This window comes from Felis catus, chromosome B3 (genome assembly GCF_018350175.1).
Source record: "Felis catus isolate Fca126 chromosome B3, F.catus_Fca126_mat1.0, whole genome shotgun sequence".
NCBI lineage: Eukaryota > Metazoa > Chordata > Mammalia > Carnivora > Felidae > Felis > Felis catus.
Genome location: NC_058373.1, coordinates 17,184,046 through 17,196,950, shown reverse-complemented (window position 1 = coordinate 17,196,950; position 12,905 = coordinate 17,184,046). Strand labels below are relative to the sequence as shown.

Genomic DNA, 12,905 nt, shown 5'->3' with positions numbered 1-12,905 from the left:
GGCTCAACAGAAAGGGCAGGTGCCTGGCTGTGTCAAGCAGCCCTTCCCTGTCGGGCTCGGACTCACAGGGCAGGGCCAACGCAGCCAAGTGTGCTAAAACAAAGGACCGAGCTGGTCACAGCTCCGTGTGGGAACACGTCTGGGTGCTTAGTAGAAATAAGAGAGCCACTGAGAAGTCCAGAAAGGGGCTTATTAGCATGCACAGCCAGCCTTGGAGAAGAGGGAAACAGTGCGGGGCAGGTGGCTTGTCAGACACTCAGAGGGAAAGGACGTCCGTCCCTGTCGCTCACAGATGTACCTTTCGCCCCAGGTGAAAGTGACGTCCTGCACTTCACCTCTACGACCACGTGGAAGAACCGTATCATCATAACCTGGCACCGGTACCGGCCCCCTGACTACAGGGACCTCATCAGCTTCACCGTCTACTACAAGGAGGCGTGAGTTTCTGCGTGGGCAGGGCTGTGGGTGGGGAAGCCCGTGCTCCACCCTCCCCACCCTCCCTGGCTGTCACGTGACATCCATCACCGCGGTGACAGCCACAACACTACAGTATCAGCTTGGGGCCTTTCGTTCTCCAGTGGGTAGTTAGAGGGGTTGGAATAAAATAACTCCAAAGAACAAAGTTTGTTTTTTAGAGGATTAGGCTAGTCCAGACATCCATTAACTGGGGTAGAGGATGTGCCCGCCAAGCCATACCCCAGGAGCACCTGCACCGTGCAGGATGCTCAGCTTCCCTGGAGGGGACCCCCAGACCGATCTGTCCTCTTATTCCTGTCCCTCTACCCACGGGCCCTTCCCAAGGCACCGTCCTCTGCTCTAGGTCATGAGCCCTCCGAACTAGGGATGGAAAAGGGAGAGAGACTGACCTCTATGTTTTGAACCTCTCATGATTTCTCCCAGCATCTGTGGGGGCTTTGTGCCTTCAGGGGACACCTGCCGCAGCAGCCACGACGTCCTCCTCCAGATGGAAGCTCTTGTTGGGTCTCCCTCTTCCTTCCTTTGCCTCTTGTCCAAGTGCTTCCCCAGCCTGCTTAGTCACCCTCCTTACCTGGCTCCCACTGTGATGCCGTAGGTCTCTTTCCCCAGTGATTGGCTTCCCCGGGGCTGGAACCAGAGCCACCAATGGCAGTATCTGGCCCCCTTTCCCCTGCCGGAGCCAGAGTCCTGGGGAGGGTCATAGCAGTGGAGAAAGCAGGTCTCGGGATTATTACGCATTCAGCATATTTACACATGGGAGTCATTCATGGCCTTCCATTGTGACCACACGGAGGGGTATGTGAGTAAGGTACTTAAGCCGTCCCAACTGTTTGTGAACAAATTTGATTTCCGAAGCTCTATTTTAGATGCGGTTTTTCTGTAGCAAAAGTCCTTTTTCTCCAAAAGTTATTTTTCATCAGTAGCTGATGTTTGCATTAAATGATTACACTTGTGTTTTTTTAATGGTGAAAAGTGCCACAATTGGAAGAGAGAAAAATAGCATTTGCATATATTCTTTTTTTTAATTTTTTAACATTTTAATTTTTTTTTAATTTTTTTTTTAATGTTTATTTATTTTTGAGACAGAGAAAGACAGAGCATGAGCAGGGGAGGGGCAGAGAGAGAGGGAGGCACAGAAGCTGAAGCAGGCTCCAGGCTCTGAGCTGTCAGCACAGAGCCGGACGCGGGGCTTGAACTCACGAACTGTGAGATCATGACCTGAGCCGAAGTCGGACGCTTAACCGACTGAACCACCCAGGTGCCCCTAACATTTTTATTTTTGAGAGACAGAGAGAGAGAGGGGTGTGAGCAGGGGAGGGGTAAGGAAAGAGGGAGGCACCGAATCTGAAACAAGCTCCAGGCTCTGAGCTATCAGCACAGAGCCTGATTCAGGGCTCGAACTCATGGACGTCAGATTATGACCTGAGCCGAAGTTGGATGCTTAACCAACTGAACCACCCAGGTGCCCCTGTATTCTTTTTTTTTTTTTTTCAATGTTTATTTATTTTTGAGAGACAGAGCATGAGTGGGGGAAGGGCAGAAAGAGAGAGGGAGACACAGAATCCAAAGCAGGCTCTAGGCTCTGAGCTGTCAGCAGAGCCCGACACGGGGCTTGAACCCACAAACCGTGAGATCCTGGCCCGAGCCGAAGTCGGACACTTAACCGACTGAGCCCCCCAGGCGCCCCAACATTTGCATATATTCTTAAGGAGCAGTGTCTGCAATCCCAGTAACAATTAGAACTTACCCTTCCTGAGGCAGAGGCTGCGGTTCTATAGGGCGTTTGTAACCAAGGTGAAACCTGGGACCAGTTGCTTCATTTTCTTCTTCTATAAAAATCCGATTGATTGATTGATTATTTTATTTAGAATTCCTGTTACAGAAAGGGTGACATACTCGGCCCCTGGGCAAGGCTTCTGAGCGCCTCGATGGCAGGGACCGAAACCTTTCTCTGAGCTTCACCCGTTGTCTTTCAGACCTTTTAAAAACGTCACGGAGTATGATGGCCAGGATGCCTGTGGCTCCAACAGCTGGAACATGGTAGACGTGGACCTCCCTCCCAACAAGGACGTCGAGCCTGGCATTTTACTGCACGGACTAAAGCCTTGGACGCAGTATGCTGTTTACGTCAAGGCAGTGACCCTCACCATGGTGGAGAATGACCACATCCGCGGGGCCAAGAGTGAAATCTTGTACATTCGCACCAATGCTTCAGGTATCCATGCACCATCCATCCCACATTTTTCACGAGCTCACTGTGCTTGTTCATCACAGGAACCGGTCAGCAGACCAGCAACGAACGTGCCTATAGTTTTTCTCTACCTTGGACCAGTCTGTCTTTTATGTGCCTTTCTTATCAATAGATAATGCTGTATCCTTTCTTTTCCCGGTCCCAAAACCCTAGGCTCCTCTGGTCCATTTTTCGGATTCAGTAGTGCCTTCCATCACTCACCTGCCCTGTGCCGGTGAGCCCAGGTCCTCCAGGGTGCTGGCGTCGTTTTTTTGGAAGACCCAGCCAGGATCCAACCCCCTATAGCTTACCCTTCTTGTTTATTTTCCCTTTTTTTTTTTTTAAGTTTATTTTGAGAGAGAGCAGGGGAAGAGCAGAGAGGCAGAGAGAGAGAGAGAGAGAGAGAATCCCAAGCAGGCTCCACGCTGTGAGTGCAGAGCCCAATGCAGGGCTCGATCCCACAAACCACAAGATCGTGACCCGAGCTGAAGTCAGGACTCAGACACTCAACTGACTGAACCACCCAGGCACCCCCTCTTGTTTATTTTCATAGTTGAACCTCCATGATGATTTGGTGTTCCGGGACTTTCACATGGCTCGTTGGTTTTTTGTCTTCATTCTGTAGGGACAAGGGTTCCAAGGAGGTAGACAAAATTTGGAAAACGTCAGACAGAGTATGTTGTGAAGATTCCAAGTATTCACTGGTGAAAATGTTCCTCCTTTCTTTGTCTTCATTTCCTTAACCACCTCATTTCTCAACTCCAGGATCTGGAAGTAATGAAAGGAAACGTTTGTGCATGTTAGCCAAGCATGTAAAAACCGGCTTTGAAGTAGGAAAATGCACATCATTTCTAAAGACAATGATACATATTCTTGGATGGGAGCTGTTTTTTAAAACACCCATAAGGTAGCACAAAATATGCTGAAATGGCAGACAGGGTGAGGGAAAGCATTGATGGGGAAGACCTTTGGCTCATGCATTGCCTGCTTTCTCCTCCCTTCCCCTGCTCCATCTCTAGGATCCCGTAAGGGGTCGCAATCATGTCACAGACCCTGAAGTGTTTAGAGAAATAAATCTGGCACAGGCTTCTGATCCTGGGTGTGGGGCAGTACGGCAGAGATTCAAAGGCAACAAAACAAGTTATTCTTCTTAAGGTTTGGAAGTCCTTTATCGTGGACAGCTCGGGAAAAATAAGAATCTTTCCTCATTATGACAAATACTTAAGAAGCCTATTCCCTTTCCCCATAGATGGAAAACTAAGCACCATACAAATTGAGCCACTTCCCTACATTTTGGCCCCTGTCCTTACAAATGGTAGGGACAGAGGGGAAACCTGGTCCTTTGCCTCTGCTTTTTTGTGACACTTATCATTGAAACATCTGGGGTAAGCTGTTTTTTCTTGAAATACTTGATTTTGGAAACCTGAAAATGGCTGAGCATTCAGTGGTTATGTTTCTCCTGAAAAGGCTGGCACTAGTCACAACTTTTCCCCAAAGCATCATTCCAGACAGGTGTTCAGAACCTTGTGTATCATGTTACAGGCTTTGAAGTAGCCGTAAGGTCTTTGCCCCTTTGAAATTTTAAAGCGGCTTGGGTGACCATGTTGTTTAAGTGACATACAGTGGAGAGTTCTCTTGCACTTGGGAAAACCCATGAAAATCAGTGTTTTCCTGTGAACCCAAGGAAAGTAAGATTTCAGTGGTCCTAGGATGTGTTTGCCCTTCATGCACAAGACACCTCTGAGTTTGGGTTTGGGTTTGGGTTTGGGTTTGGGTTTGGGTTTGGGAGACGATAGTAAATAAAGCTTTACCAGATTATTATGCTTTGCCTATAAATCAATGTTCTTTGGCTGATAACAGTCCAATGTTTGCAGTCCGGGCTCTGTGTGTATTTGAGTTTGCAGACTGCTTCTCCTACTCCTGTGTCAGTCATTCCACTGAATGCGGTTATAGAATTGAGAGACGTGCGGGCCCTCTATCTCCACGCGTCGCACACACACTCCAGCCCTTTCCTACTTCCTCTCTCATTTTGGCATCTTGCCATGTTTATCAGAGCTCCAGAATCTCAGATGAAACGTAAGTCAGTCCCGTTTCACCTCTTACCAAAACTGCCGGAGTCCAACACTTTGGAGAATGGCAGTTGTAACCCATGAGAAAGACCCGGCGCTCCAATTAGATTCGAAGTCACCCACTGTAACCCTGGGGTGGCCCCCACAACCCTGTCTCCATTTGCAGCTCGGCCCTGTTTGTTTCCACAGAGGTGACCTGAGGATAGAGACCATACAGAGAAGCGATGGCGTTTAAATTCATACGATTTCAAAACAGGGTTCCGTTTTCATGTCACGCGTCCGCGCCCTCTCCTTCTCTGGGCCACCCCCACGGCTTCTGGTTGGTTTGCGGCGAGTACCTGACGGCCTTTGTCCCTCTTTCCAGTTCCTTCCATTCCCCTGGATGTTCTTTCGGCATCAAACTCCTCTTCTCAGCTCATCGTGAAGTGGAACCCGCCGTCCCTGCCCAACGGCAACCTGAGTTACTACATCGTGAGGTGGCAGCGGCAGCCCCAGGACAGCTACCTTTACCGCCACAACTACTGCTCCAAAGGTGAGGGCGGAGGGTGGGGGGACCCGCAGCCCAGCCCCCGTCGTCTGAGCGACCCCGTGAAGCCGGCTCCATTCTCCATTAAAGGCGCTGACAGCCACCAACGTCTGTGACTTGGCTTTCATTTCCGCTCCTGTTGGCCTTCTCTCTCCTGAGCAGACAAAATCCCCATCAGGAAGTATGCCGATGGCACCATTGACGTCGAGGAGGTGACCGAGAACCCCAAGACCGAAGTGTGTGGCGGAGAGAAGGGGCCTTGCTGTGCCTGCCCCAAAACCGAGGCCGAGAAGCAGGCGGAGAAGGAGGAGGCTGAGTACCGCAAAGTCTTCGAGAACTTCCTGCACAACTCCATCTTTGTGCCCAGGTACCGGCGTCCTTTGAAAACGTCCCCAGGCTGGCGCTCCCCAGGCGGGTTCTGTTGCTTTCTCTCCAGCAGGGTGGTTTGCAGAACCCCAGAGCCGTCAAGGGGTAAACAACAAAGCAAGGTGTCCATTTGGTTGAGTGGAGGGCCTGGGGAAGCCGGGTCGGCCTGGAGGGAAGGGGAGGGGACCGAGGGCTCATGCTGTCGGGGGCCATTCGCGTGATGATGCCGCTGCCTCAGCCACACAGCCTCCCGCAGAGGGCAGATGGGCTCCCTTGGCTGTGGGGACAGGGAAGGGCACTCTGCAAGGCGTAGGGGAGAGCCCCTCTGCCCCATCCCACTTCTCCCTGCTGCCTCTCGAGCCTGGCTAAGGAGGAGTGACTCAAGAGGCAGAAAACCAGAGTGAGCTTTGAAAGGGGTCCAACTTCACGAGGGCGCCTGGGTGGCTTAGTCGGTTAAGCATCTGACTTCAGCTCAGGTCGTTCATGAGTTCGAGCCCCTGCATCGGGCTCTCTGCTATCAACGTGGAGCCTGCTAGGGATCCTCTGCCTCCCCTCCCTGCTCCCCCCACTGGCTGTGTCTCTCTCTCTCTTTCAAAAATAAATAAACATTAAAAAATGAAAAATTTGGGTTTTTTTTTAACAATTTTATTTTACCACACTAAAAAATAGTATAAAAAAAGTGGAGGGGAGTCCAGCAGGGTAGTCCTGTGATGTCTGTGAAAGAGACGGAAACAGAGTAGTGGTCCTCGTCTCCCTCTTTCTCCTGAAAGTTTATAGGGTGGGGGTACCTGGGTGGCTTAATCGGTTGAGCGTTCAACTTCAGCTCAGGCCATGATCCCATGGTTTGTGAGTTCAAGCCCCATGTCGGGCTCTGTGCTGACAGCATAGAACCTGCTTCGGACCCTCTCCCTCACTCTCTGCCCCTCCCCCACTCATTCTGTCCCTCTCTGTCTCTCTCTCTCTGTCTCTTTCTGTCTCTCTCTCCTCACTCTCTCCTCTCTTTCTCAAAAATAAATAAACATTAAAAGAAATTTCTAAGAAGATTATAAAGTGGAGTTTGCCTCCTGCCTGAAATGTGGACAGTGAAACTGGATTCAGACCAGTGCTGCTCCTGTGAGCTGCAGGTTCCTCAGTCCCCATAGTGCCCCAGCCTCCAGCCCCCTGCCAAGCATGTTCTCAGATCACTGTTCTTCCTGCCACCGACCCTGAGAGGCACCAGAAGCCTGTGGCTTCTGTTTATTCTGTAATTACCTTGCCCTTAAAGGCTTACTTAGGTTGTGTCAATAAAGTTGCTTTTAAAGTGATTTTCTCTGTCAAGTGACCTTCCTAATGTTTGTGTAATCGTCAAAGATAGCCATCTTACTTTGAAAAATCATGAAAATATGAAATAAAGACCTTTTAGAGTGCAGGCATCCTTTCCTTTTCAGAATGAAGCCCTTCGTCGCTTAGTGGCTGTCTGCCCCTCCTGTGCTCTCTAGGGAGTTGTGAGAGCCCACGGTGGGTCCTCTTGACCCGTCCCACTGCAGATGCTCCGATTTGCCTGGTACATTATAGGGCTGCGGTTCAAGTGCTAATCCACGTTGTCTGTATGTCACGAGTAGTTCCAAGAATAAGAACATTTGAGGAGCTCAAAGATGAGAAACTCGAATTCAGGCTTAGCGACTTCTCCAGCAGCCTAATTAATTAACAGTCTATTTGGGAGCTGGCCCCCTCTTGCCACACACCACGGTTCCTGCCCTTGGTGACATTGCCTCTCAACATGGGCCATCTCCCCCATGCCAGCAGAGGCTCAGCTAGTGTCCCTTCCTGTGGACACAGAAGAGGGTGAATTGAGAGTGTCCCAAACAGGCTGGGCAGGAGTTCTCTGTTTGCTCTCCAGCAAAGCTGCCGGCTACGTTGCTGTCCCACTGACTTGCCAGAAGCTCAGGTTGTGAGTCCAGGCTTTGGGAAAGTTTTGCTAAAGGGCCCCGAGCTTCCAGTTTGTAGTTTCAAGGCAGTACTTTTTTTTTTTTTTTTTTCCCCTCATTAGATGTGAAACACAAGATCGGGCAATGTGAAAGCAGAGTTGTGGTTGACACAGATACGACTAATGCATCATGCTTGTGTTGTTGAATTCAAAACTAAGTTTCTCCCATGCCAGATTCCCCCTGATGAATGCCTGCTCCCTGACATTCTCTCTCCTAGGACAAGTCTGACCTGCTAGTCTGTCTTCTCATAGGAGGAATATAAATCCATATTTGCTTTTGGTGAGCAGCCCCAATTTATAAGAACTTTATTTTTTTTTTAATGCCTCCTACCGAGGGCATAAATCTGATGTCCACACAATTTGCAATAGAATTCGGGTAGAAGGAATAGTCTGTGTGGCAGAATGACTGAATCATCAAGGAAGGTTTTCTGTTTTAGAACTAAATTATCCAAAGATGATTTTTATTTCTTTTAATTCATTCTAAGAACAATCTATTGGGGGGGGGGGAGCGCTAAAACCAGTCAAGTTAGATTTAGTATGTTACATATTGTCCAGTGTGTCCCATATGGTTTGAAGGTTTGAAGTAGAATGGACAATAGAGTTTGTAAAGTGCTTTCTGGAGTCAGTATTTGGTGGTGAATGCCTTTTATTGACCACTGCCTTCATTTTTTTTTAAATTTTATTTATTTATTTTGAGAGAGAGAGGGAACATGACCAGGGGAAGGATAGAGAGAAGGAGAGACAGAATCCCAAGCAGGCTCTGTGCCATCACCGCAGAGCCTGACTCCAGGCTTGAACCCACGAACCACGAGATCACAACCTGAGCTGAGATCAAGAGTCAGATGCTTAACCAACTGAGCCACCCAGGCTCCCCTGCCTTCATTTTTTAAATCACATAGTTGGGTTTCAGTAGCAAATGTTGGCAGGTGTTGAAGAGTGAAAGATTTTCCGATGGAGTAGGTTACGTGATGGAGTGGGAGTGGTTTGGAAAGCGGACGGTGAGGCTGTCGTTCACACCATTTGGAAATGTGGCTGTTTACAAAGAATCATGGGCATGCCATTCTGCTTGTGCCATACCTTGTCTTCCTGATAATGTCCCATGTGGCCTCCCTTCCCCCAGTCCCTAACTTGGTGCCATTAGTAAGAGCTCTGCAGTCTCCAAAAGTGTGGTGTTTAGAAATCAGCTTGACTGAACTTGATGGTGTAATCCCAGGTAAATGGGGATGGGCTGCAGGAGGGGTTTGGGCACAGGATTATTTGCAGTGGATTAAGCCCAGGCAACTTCTTTCTTACAGATGTAATTGGATGTTGTGTTGGTTTTATGTGTTGCATTGGTTTTGAAGAGAATGTAGGATGTTAGTTCTGGTAGGTTCAAAAAAGGTCTCCCTAGTAATTAACGTAGTTTCTTGTGTCCTTCTGTTCCAGGAAGGTTGTCTGGTGTGCAGGTTGTGAGGACAGGAGATTATCTGCCTCGTTTCCTAATCTTTCCTTCCCCAGTATTATGAAAGTAAATGCAGTGGGGCCATGAATACACGGCCGGACCCCGCGGTTCTCTGCCTGGCGGAAGGAGTCTATCTGGGTTGAACAGTTCGTGTTTGGGTGGGGCCTAGTGGGTCACTGCACAAGAGTGGTGATGGCGTTTGGGCCGGGCGGACTGGGGAGCCAGAGGCCCTTTCCCCAAGCGCCCTGCTTTTCCTTTCCAAGTTTTTCACTTCATGGCAAATAAGGACCCACAGGAAGCCTGCTGAGTGGCAGTAAGAGCATGCATGGCTTCCCAGGTGCCCTGTCTCCCTGTGGGCCTTCCGCTTTCTCCCCTACATGAGAACTGGTGAGCATTCCTGTCTTCTGTTCTTTCTCCTTGCCTTGGACTCTTAGTTTTCTTCCAGATGAGATTTGTTCTGTTTGCTCCCCGCCCTTTGCCCGTGCACAGGATAAGTGATGCCTGCTGACAGCCTCCGTATGGAACGGACAGCACCCCCTTCCCCACCGTTTCCGGTGGCTGACCTGAGGGTGGCTGTTTCTTGTCTGGGTGTTTACTCTCATGTCCTGTTGCTGTTGGTTCCTGTAAATGCTAGGAGCTTCTTTTTAAGGCTTTTTGGGGGAGGGGTGCCTGGGTGGCTCAGTCAGCTAAGCGTCCCACTTCAGTTCAGGGCATAATCTTGTGGCTCGTGAGCCCCGTGTTTTGCTCTGGCTGACAGCTCAGAGCCTGGAGCCTGCCTCAGATTCTGTGTCCCCCTCTCTCTCTGCCTGACCCTCTCTCTCTCTCTCTCTCTCTCTCTCTCTCTCTCTCTCTCTCTTTCTCAAAAATAAACACTAAGGTTTCTTGGGAGAGCCCAAAACCATTTTTTTTCATTCCACCCCCCACCCTGCAACGCCAGCTGCTTGGACCGTTCGTCTGCCCTTTGGGGTGTAGACATTCTTTTCTTTTGATTTGTCTTTTGCTGTCCTGTTGCTTTGTGTAGCTGTTGTTCTAAGCCCTAGTCAAGTCCACGGCAGTGACTCTGCCCCTGTTAAAGCAGAGCCTTGGAGAGGCCATAGGAGGTCACTGCTGAGTGGGAGGCAAAACCAGGCTGGAAAGACCTCCAGGAGTGTGAGAAATAGAGACAATGGGGTCTCAGAGGAAGAGGGGGTTCAGCGGGAGCCCCAGAGGGAAGGGTCAGGGGGTCCAAGCAAGGGCTCTCTGCCTGGTATCTTTATTTCCACAGTCAAAGGGGGCCGGCGAAGCCACCACCACAGGCCTTTGAACCCCCTCTGCCCCCTCCCACCTCACCCCCTAATAAACCTTAGTGTGGCCAGCAAGTCGGTCACCGTTAATGTTTAACCATAAGGTCTGTGGACCAGGGAGCATGGACATTGTGATGAAACAGCCAGGATACTGCAGAGCCAGGAGTGGCTGAGACCTTTGTTTGCCTCTAGGTACAGTTGAGTCACTACTCTGGAAGCCAGGGGGGCAGTTTGTGTGCCGATGCTGAGGTTTGCAGAGTAGAGAAAGCAAAATAAATAACGGAGGAAATCCCCGTATTACTTGTTGGTTCTCATCCAAAGAGGCTGAATAGTTCCTTTTATCCAAAGTGAAGATTTTTCTTTTCTTTCCGGTACTCTAACCCAAGTCATAGAAAGGACCAAAGAGGCAGAAGCACTTACGAGCCAAGTTTCTCTCTTCCTGACAGACCTGAAAGGAAGCGGAGAGATGTCACACAAGTCACCAACACCACCATGTCCAGCCGAAGCAGGAACATCACGGTGGCAGACACCTATAATATCACAGACCCCGAAGAGCTCGAGACAGAATACCCTTTCTTTGAGAGCAGAGTGGATAACAAGGAGAGAACTGTGATCTCTAACCTCCGGCCTTTCACTTTGTACCGCATTGACATCCACAGCTGTAACCACGAGGCTGAGAAGCTGGGCTGCAGCGCCTCCAACTTTGTCTTTGCAAGAACCATGCCTGCAGGTACAGTGTGATCCGACTCGCCCCGCTCCTGACTCACTCACAGCCCAGTGGAGAAGCCTGTGTTTTGTGGACACAGAGTCGAACACCCCGGGCAATGACCCTTAGTCTCCATCCTGCTCATTAAAGAACGGTGGTCACGTAGGCAGCATGGTAGACCAGCAGCTCAGGGAAGGGAGTCTGCTCCTAATGACATCACCTCCATCCCAGCCTGTCTATACAAAGTACTCAGGAACAGGGAAGCTCCCTTCAGGGTCAACTCTCTTCCTCCCCCTTGGTGCCTTGTGCATTCCCGCGGCCCTTTTCCCCATCTGTGCACAGGGAAATTTGCGTGGTCCCTCCTGAGTTCTGGGGTCCGGTGGAATCAGTTAACTGCCTTGACTCAGAGTGACTGTCGCTTCTCAAGGTCAACTGCTGCAGTAGCCTTTAGTCCTCCTATTTGGTCTTTGCGTTCCCCTTGGAAGTTAGAAGCTGCCTGTTACTCAGACTGCCATCCATCTTTAAGGACGGAGCGCCTGGATGGCTCAGTCAGTTACGCATCTGACTCTTGATTTCGGCTCAGGTCTTAATTTCACAGTTCGTGGGATTGAGCCCCGTGTCTGGCTCTGCACTGACAGCACAGAGCCTGCTTGGGATTTTCTCTTTCTGCATTTCTCTCTCAAAATAGATAAATAAGTTTCTTAAAAAAGGAGAGGTGAACTGCCCAGTTCTCTTTCCTGCCAGGACAGCAGGTGGTAGAAGGAGCCCAGAAGTACTGGAGTCTAGCAGGGGGGCTCAGTCCTGGGGCTCACATGCAGCACGTCTCGAAGCAGCTGTCAGCCTCCCTGGCCTCAGTTTCCCCACCCTTCCAGGAGAGCCCCAGACCAGCTCATTTCTCAGAGCCTTCGCCAGCTGTAACTTGCAGTGACTCTTGCTCACCACTCGGCTTACTGCTTTAGCAAGAGAGCAAACGCCCAGCCTTCCCTGGCGGCTGGAGGAGGAGTTGATGGTGGCTGTGAGGGCTGGGTCCCCGCACGAGCTTCCCAGCGGCTTCCTCAACAGGCCCGGCTTGCGGGCCATCCTTCATGCCCGCGTAAAAAAGATGCGTTTGCCGTGTGCAGACGCAGACTCGGAAGGGTCCGCATCGCGGCCTGGAGGCTTGCTGCTGCCTCCTCTGCTTGCAAGGCGCCTTTTTGATGCTGCTTCTGTTCCGCAGCATCGCATAGGTTCCTTTCTCCAGAGATAGCAGGCTTTTTGCAGGGGCGGGGAGTCTGAGGGGAGGGAAGGGACTGTGGCATCTTGAGCCCCACAGGTCATTAGATTGCTTGGGTTCCAAACCCGGAGCGATGTGTGAGCACCCAGCTTCGGAGGAACCTGTGTGGCCACCGCCCTCAGCCCTGCAGGCACAGCCTGGGGGGAGGGGATTCTTAGGTCAGCCTCCACCCCACCCCCACCGAGGGGTACCCGAATCTGACTTTCTCGCTTGTTTAACTTGTTGCGCAGAAGGAGCAGATGACATTCCTGGGCCGGTGACCTGGGAGTCAAGGCCTGAAAACTCCATCTTTTTAAAGTGGCCGGAACCTGAGAATCCCAATGGACTGATTCTAATGTATGAAATAAAATATGGATCACAAATCGAGGTAAGCGTGGGGCGGTGGTCCGTACCTGGCTATGCTTCCATTCCAGTCGATGGCACAGGTCACCTCCCGGTTAGCCGAGGACTTAACGACATAACCCACAGAGACAAGTCAGCGAGGATTTAGGTCTTTCTGCTGCCCCGCACTCTGCCCAGAGCACTCGGAATACGCGAGGAGGTGGGCTTGTTTTCGCCCTTAAGAAAC

At 50.5% G+C, this 12,905-nt stretch overlaps 1 protein-coding gene across 3 annotated transcripts in view; it reads left to right on the top strand.

The window, feature by feature from the left end:
* The window catches only part of IGF1R (insulin like growth factor 1 receptor), a 310,805-nt gene that overhangs the window by 255,317 nt on the left and 42,583 nt on the right, over window positions 1–12,905 (top strand). For all 3 annotated transcript variants that reach the window (XM_023254966.2, XM_045058873.1, XM_023254968.2), the window contains exons 7-12: window positions 311–437; window positions 2,454–2,692; window positions 5,141–5,308; window positions 5,465–5,669; window positions 10,805–11,088; window positions 12,568–12,704. In XM_023254966.2, coding sequence (XP_023110734.1) covers window positions 311–437; window positions 2,454–2,692; window positions 5,141–5,308; window positions 5,465–5,669; window positions 10,805–11,088; window positions 12,568–12,704 — 1,160 coding nt within the window. The remainder of the gene's footprint in view (window positions 1–310; window positions 438–2,453; window positions 2,693–5,140; window positions 5,309–5,464; window positions 5,670–10,804; window positions 11,089–12,567; window positions 12,705–12,905) is intronic.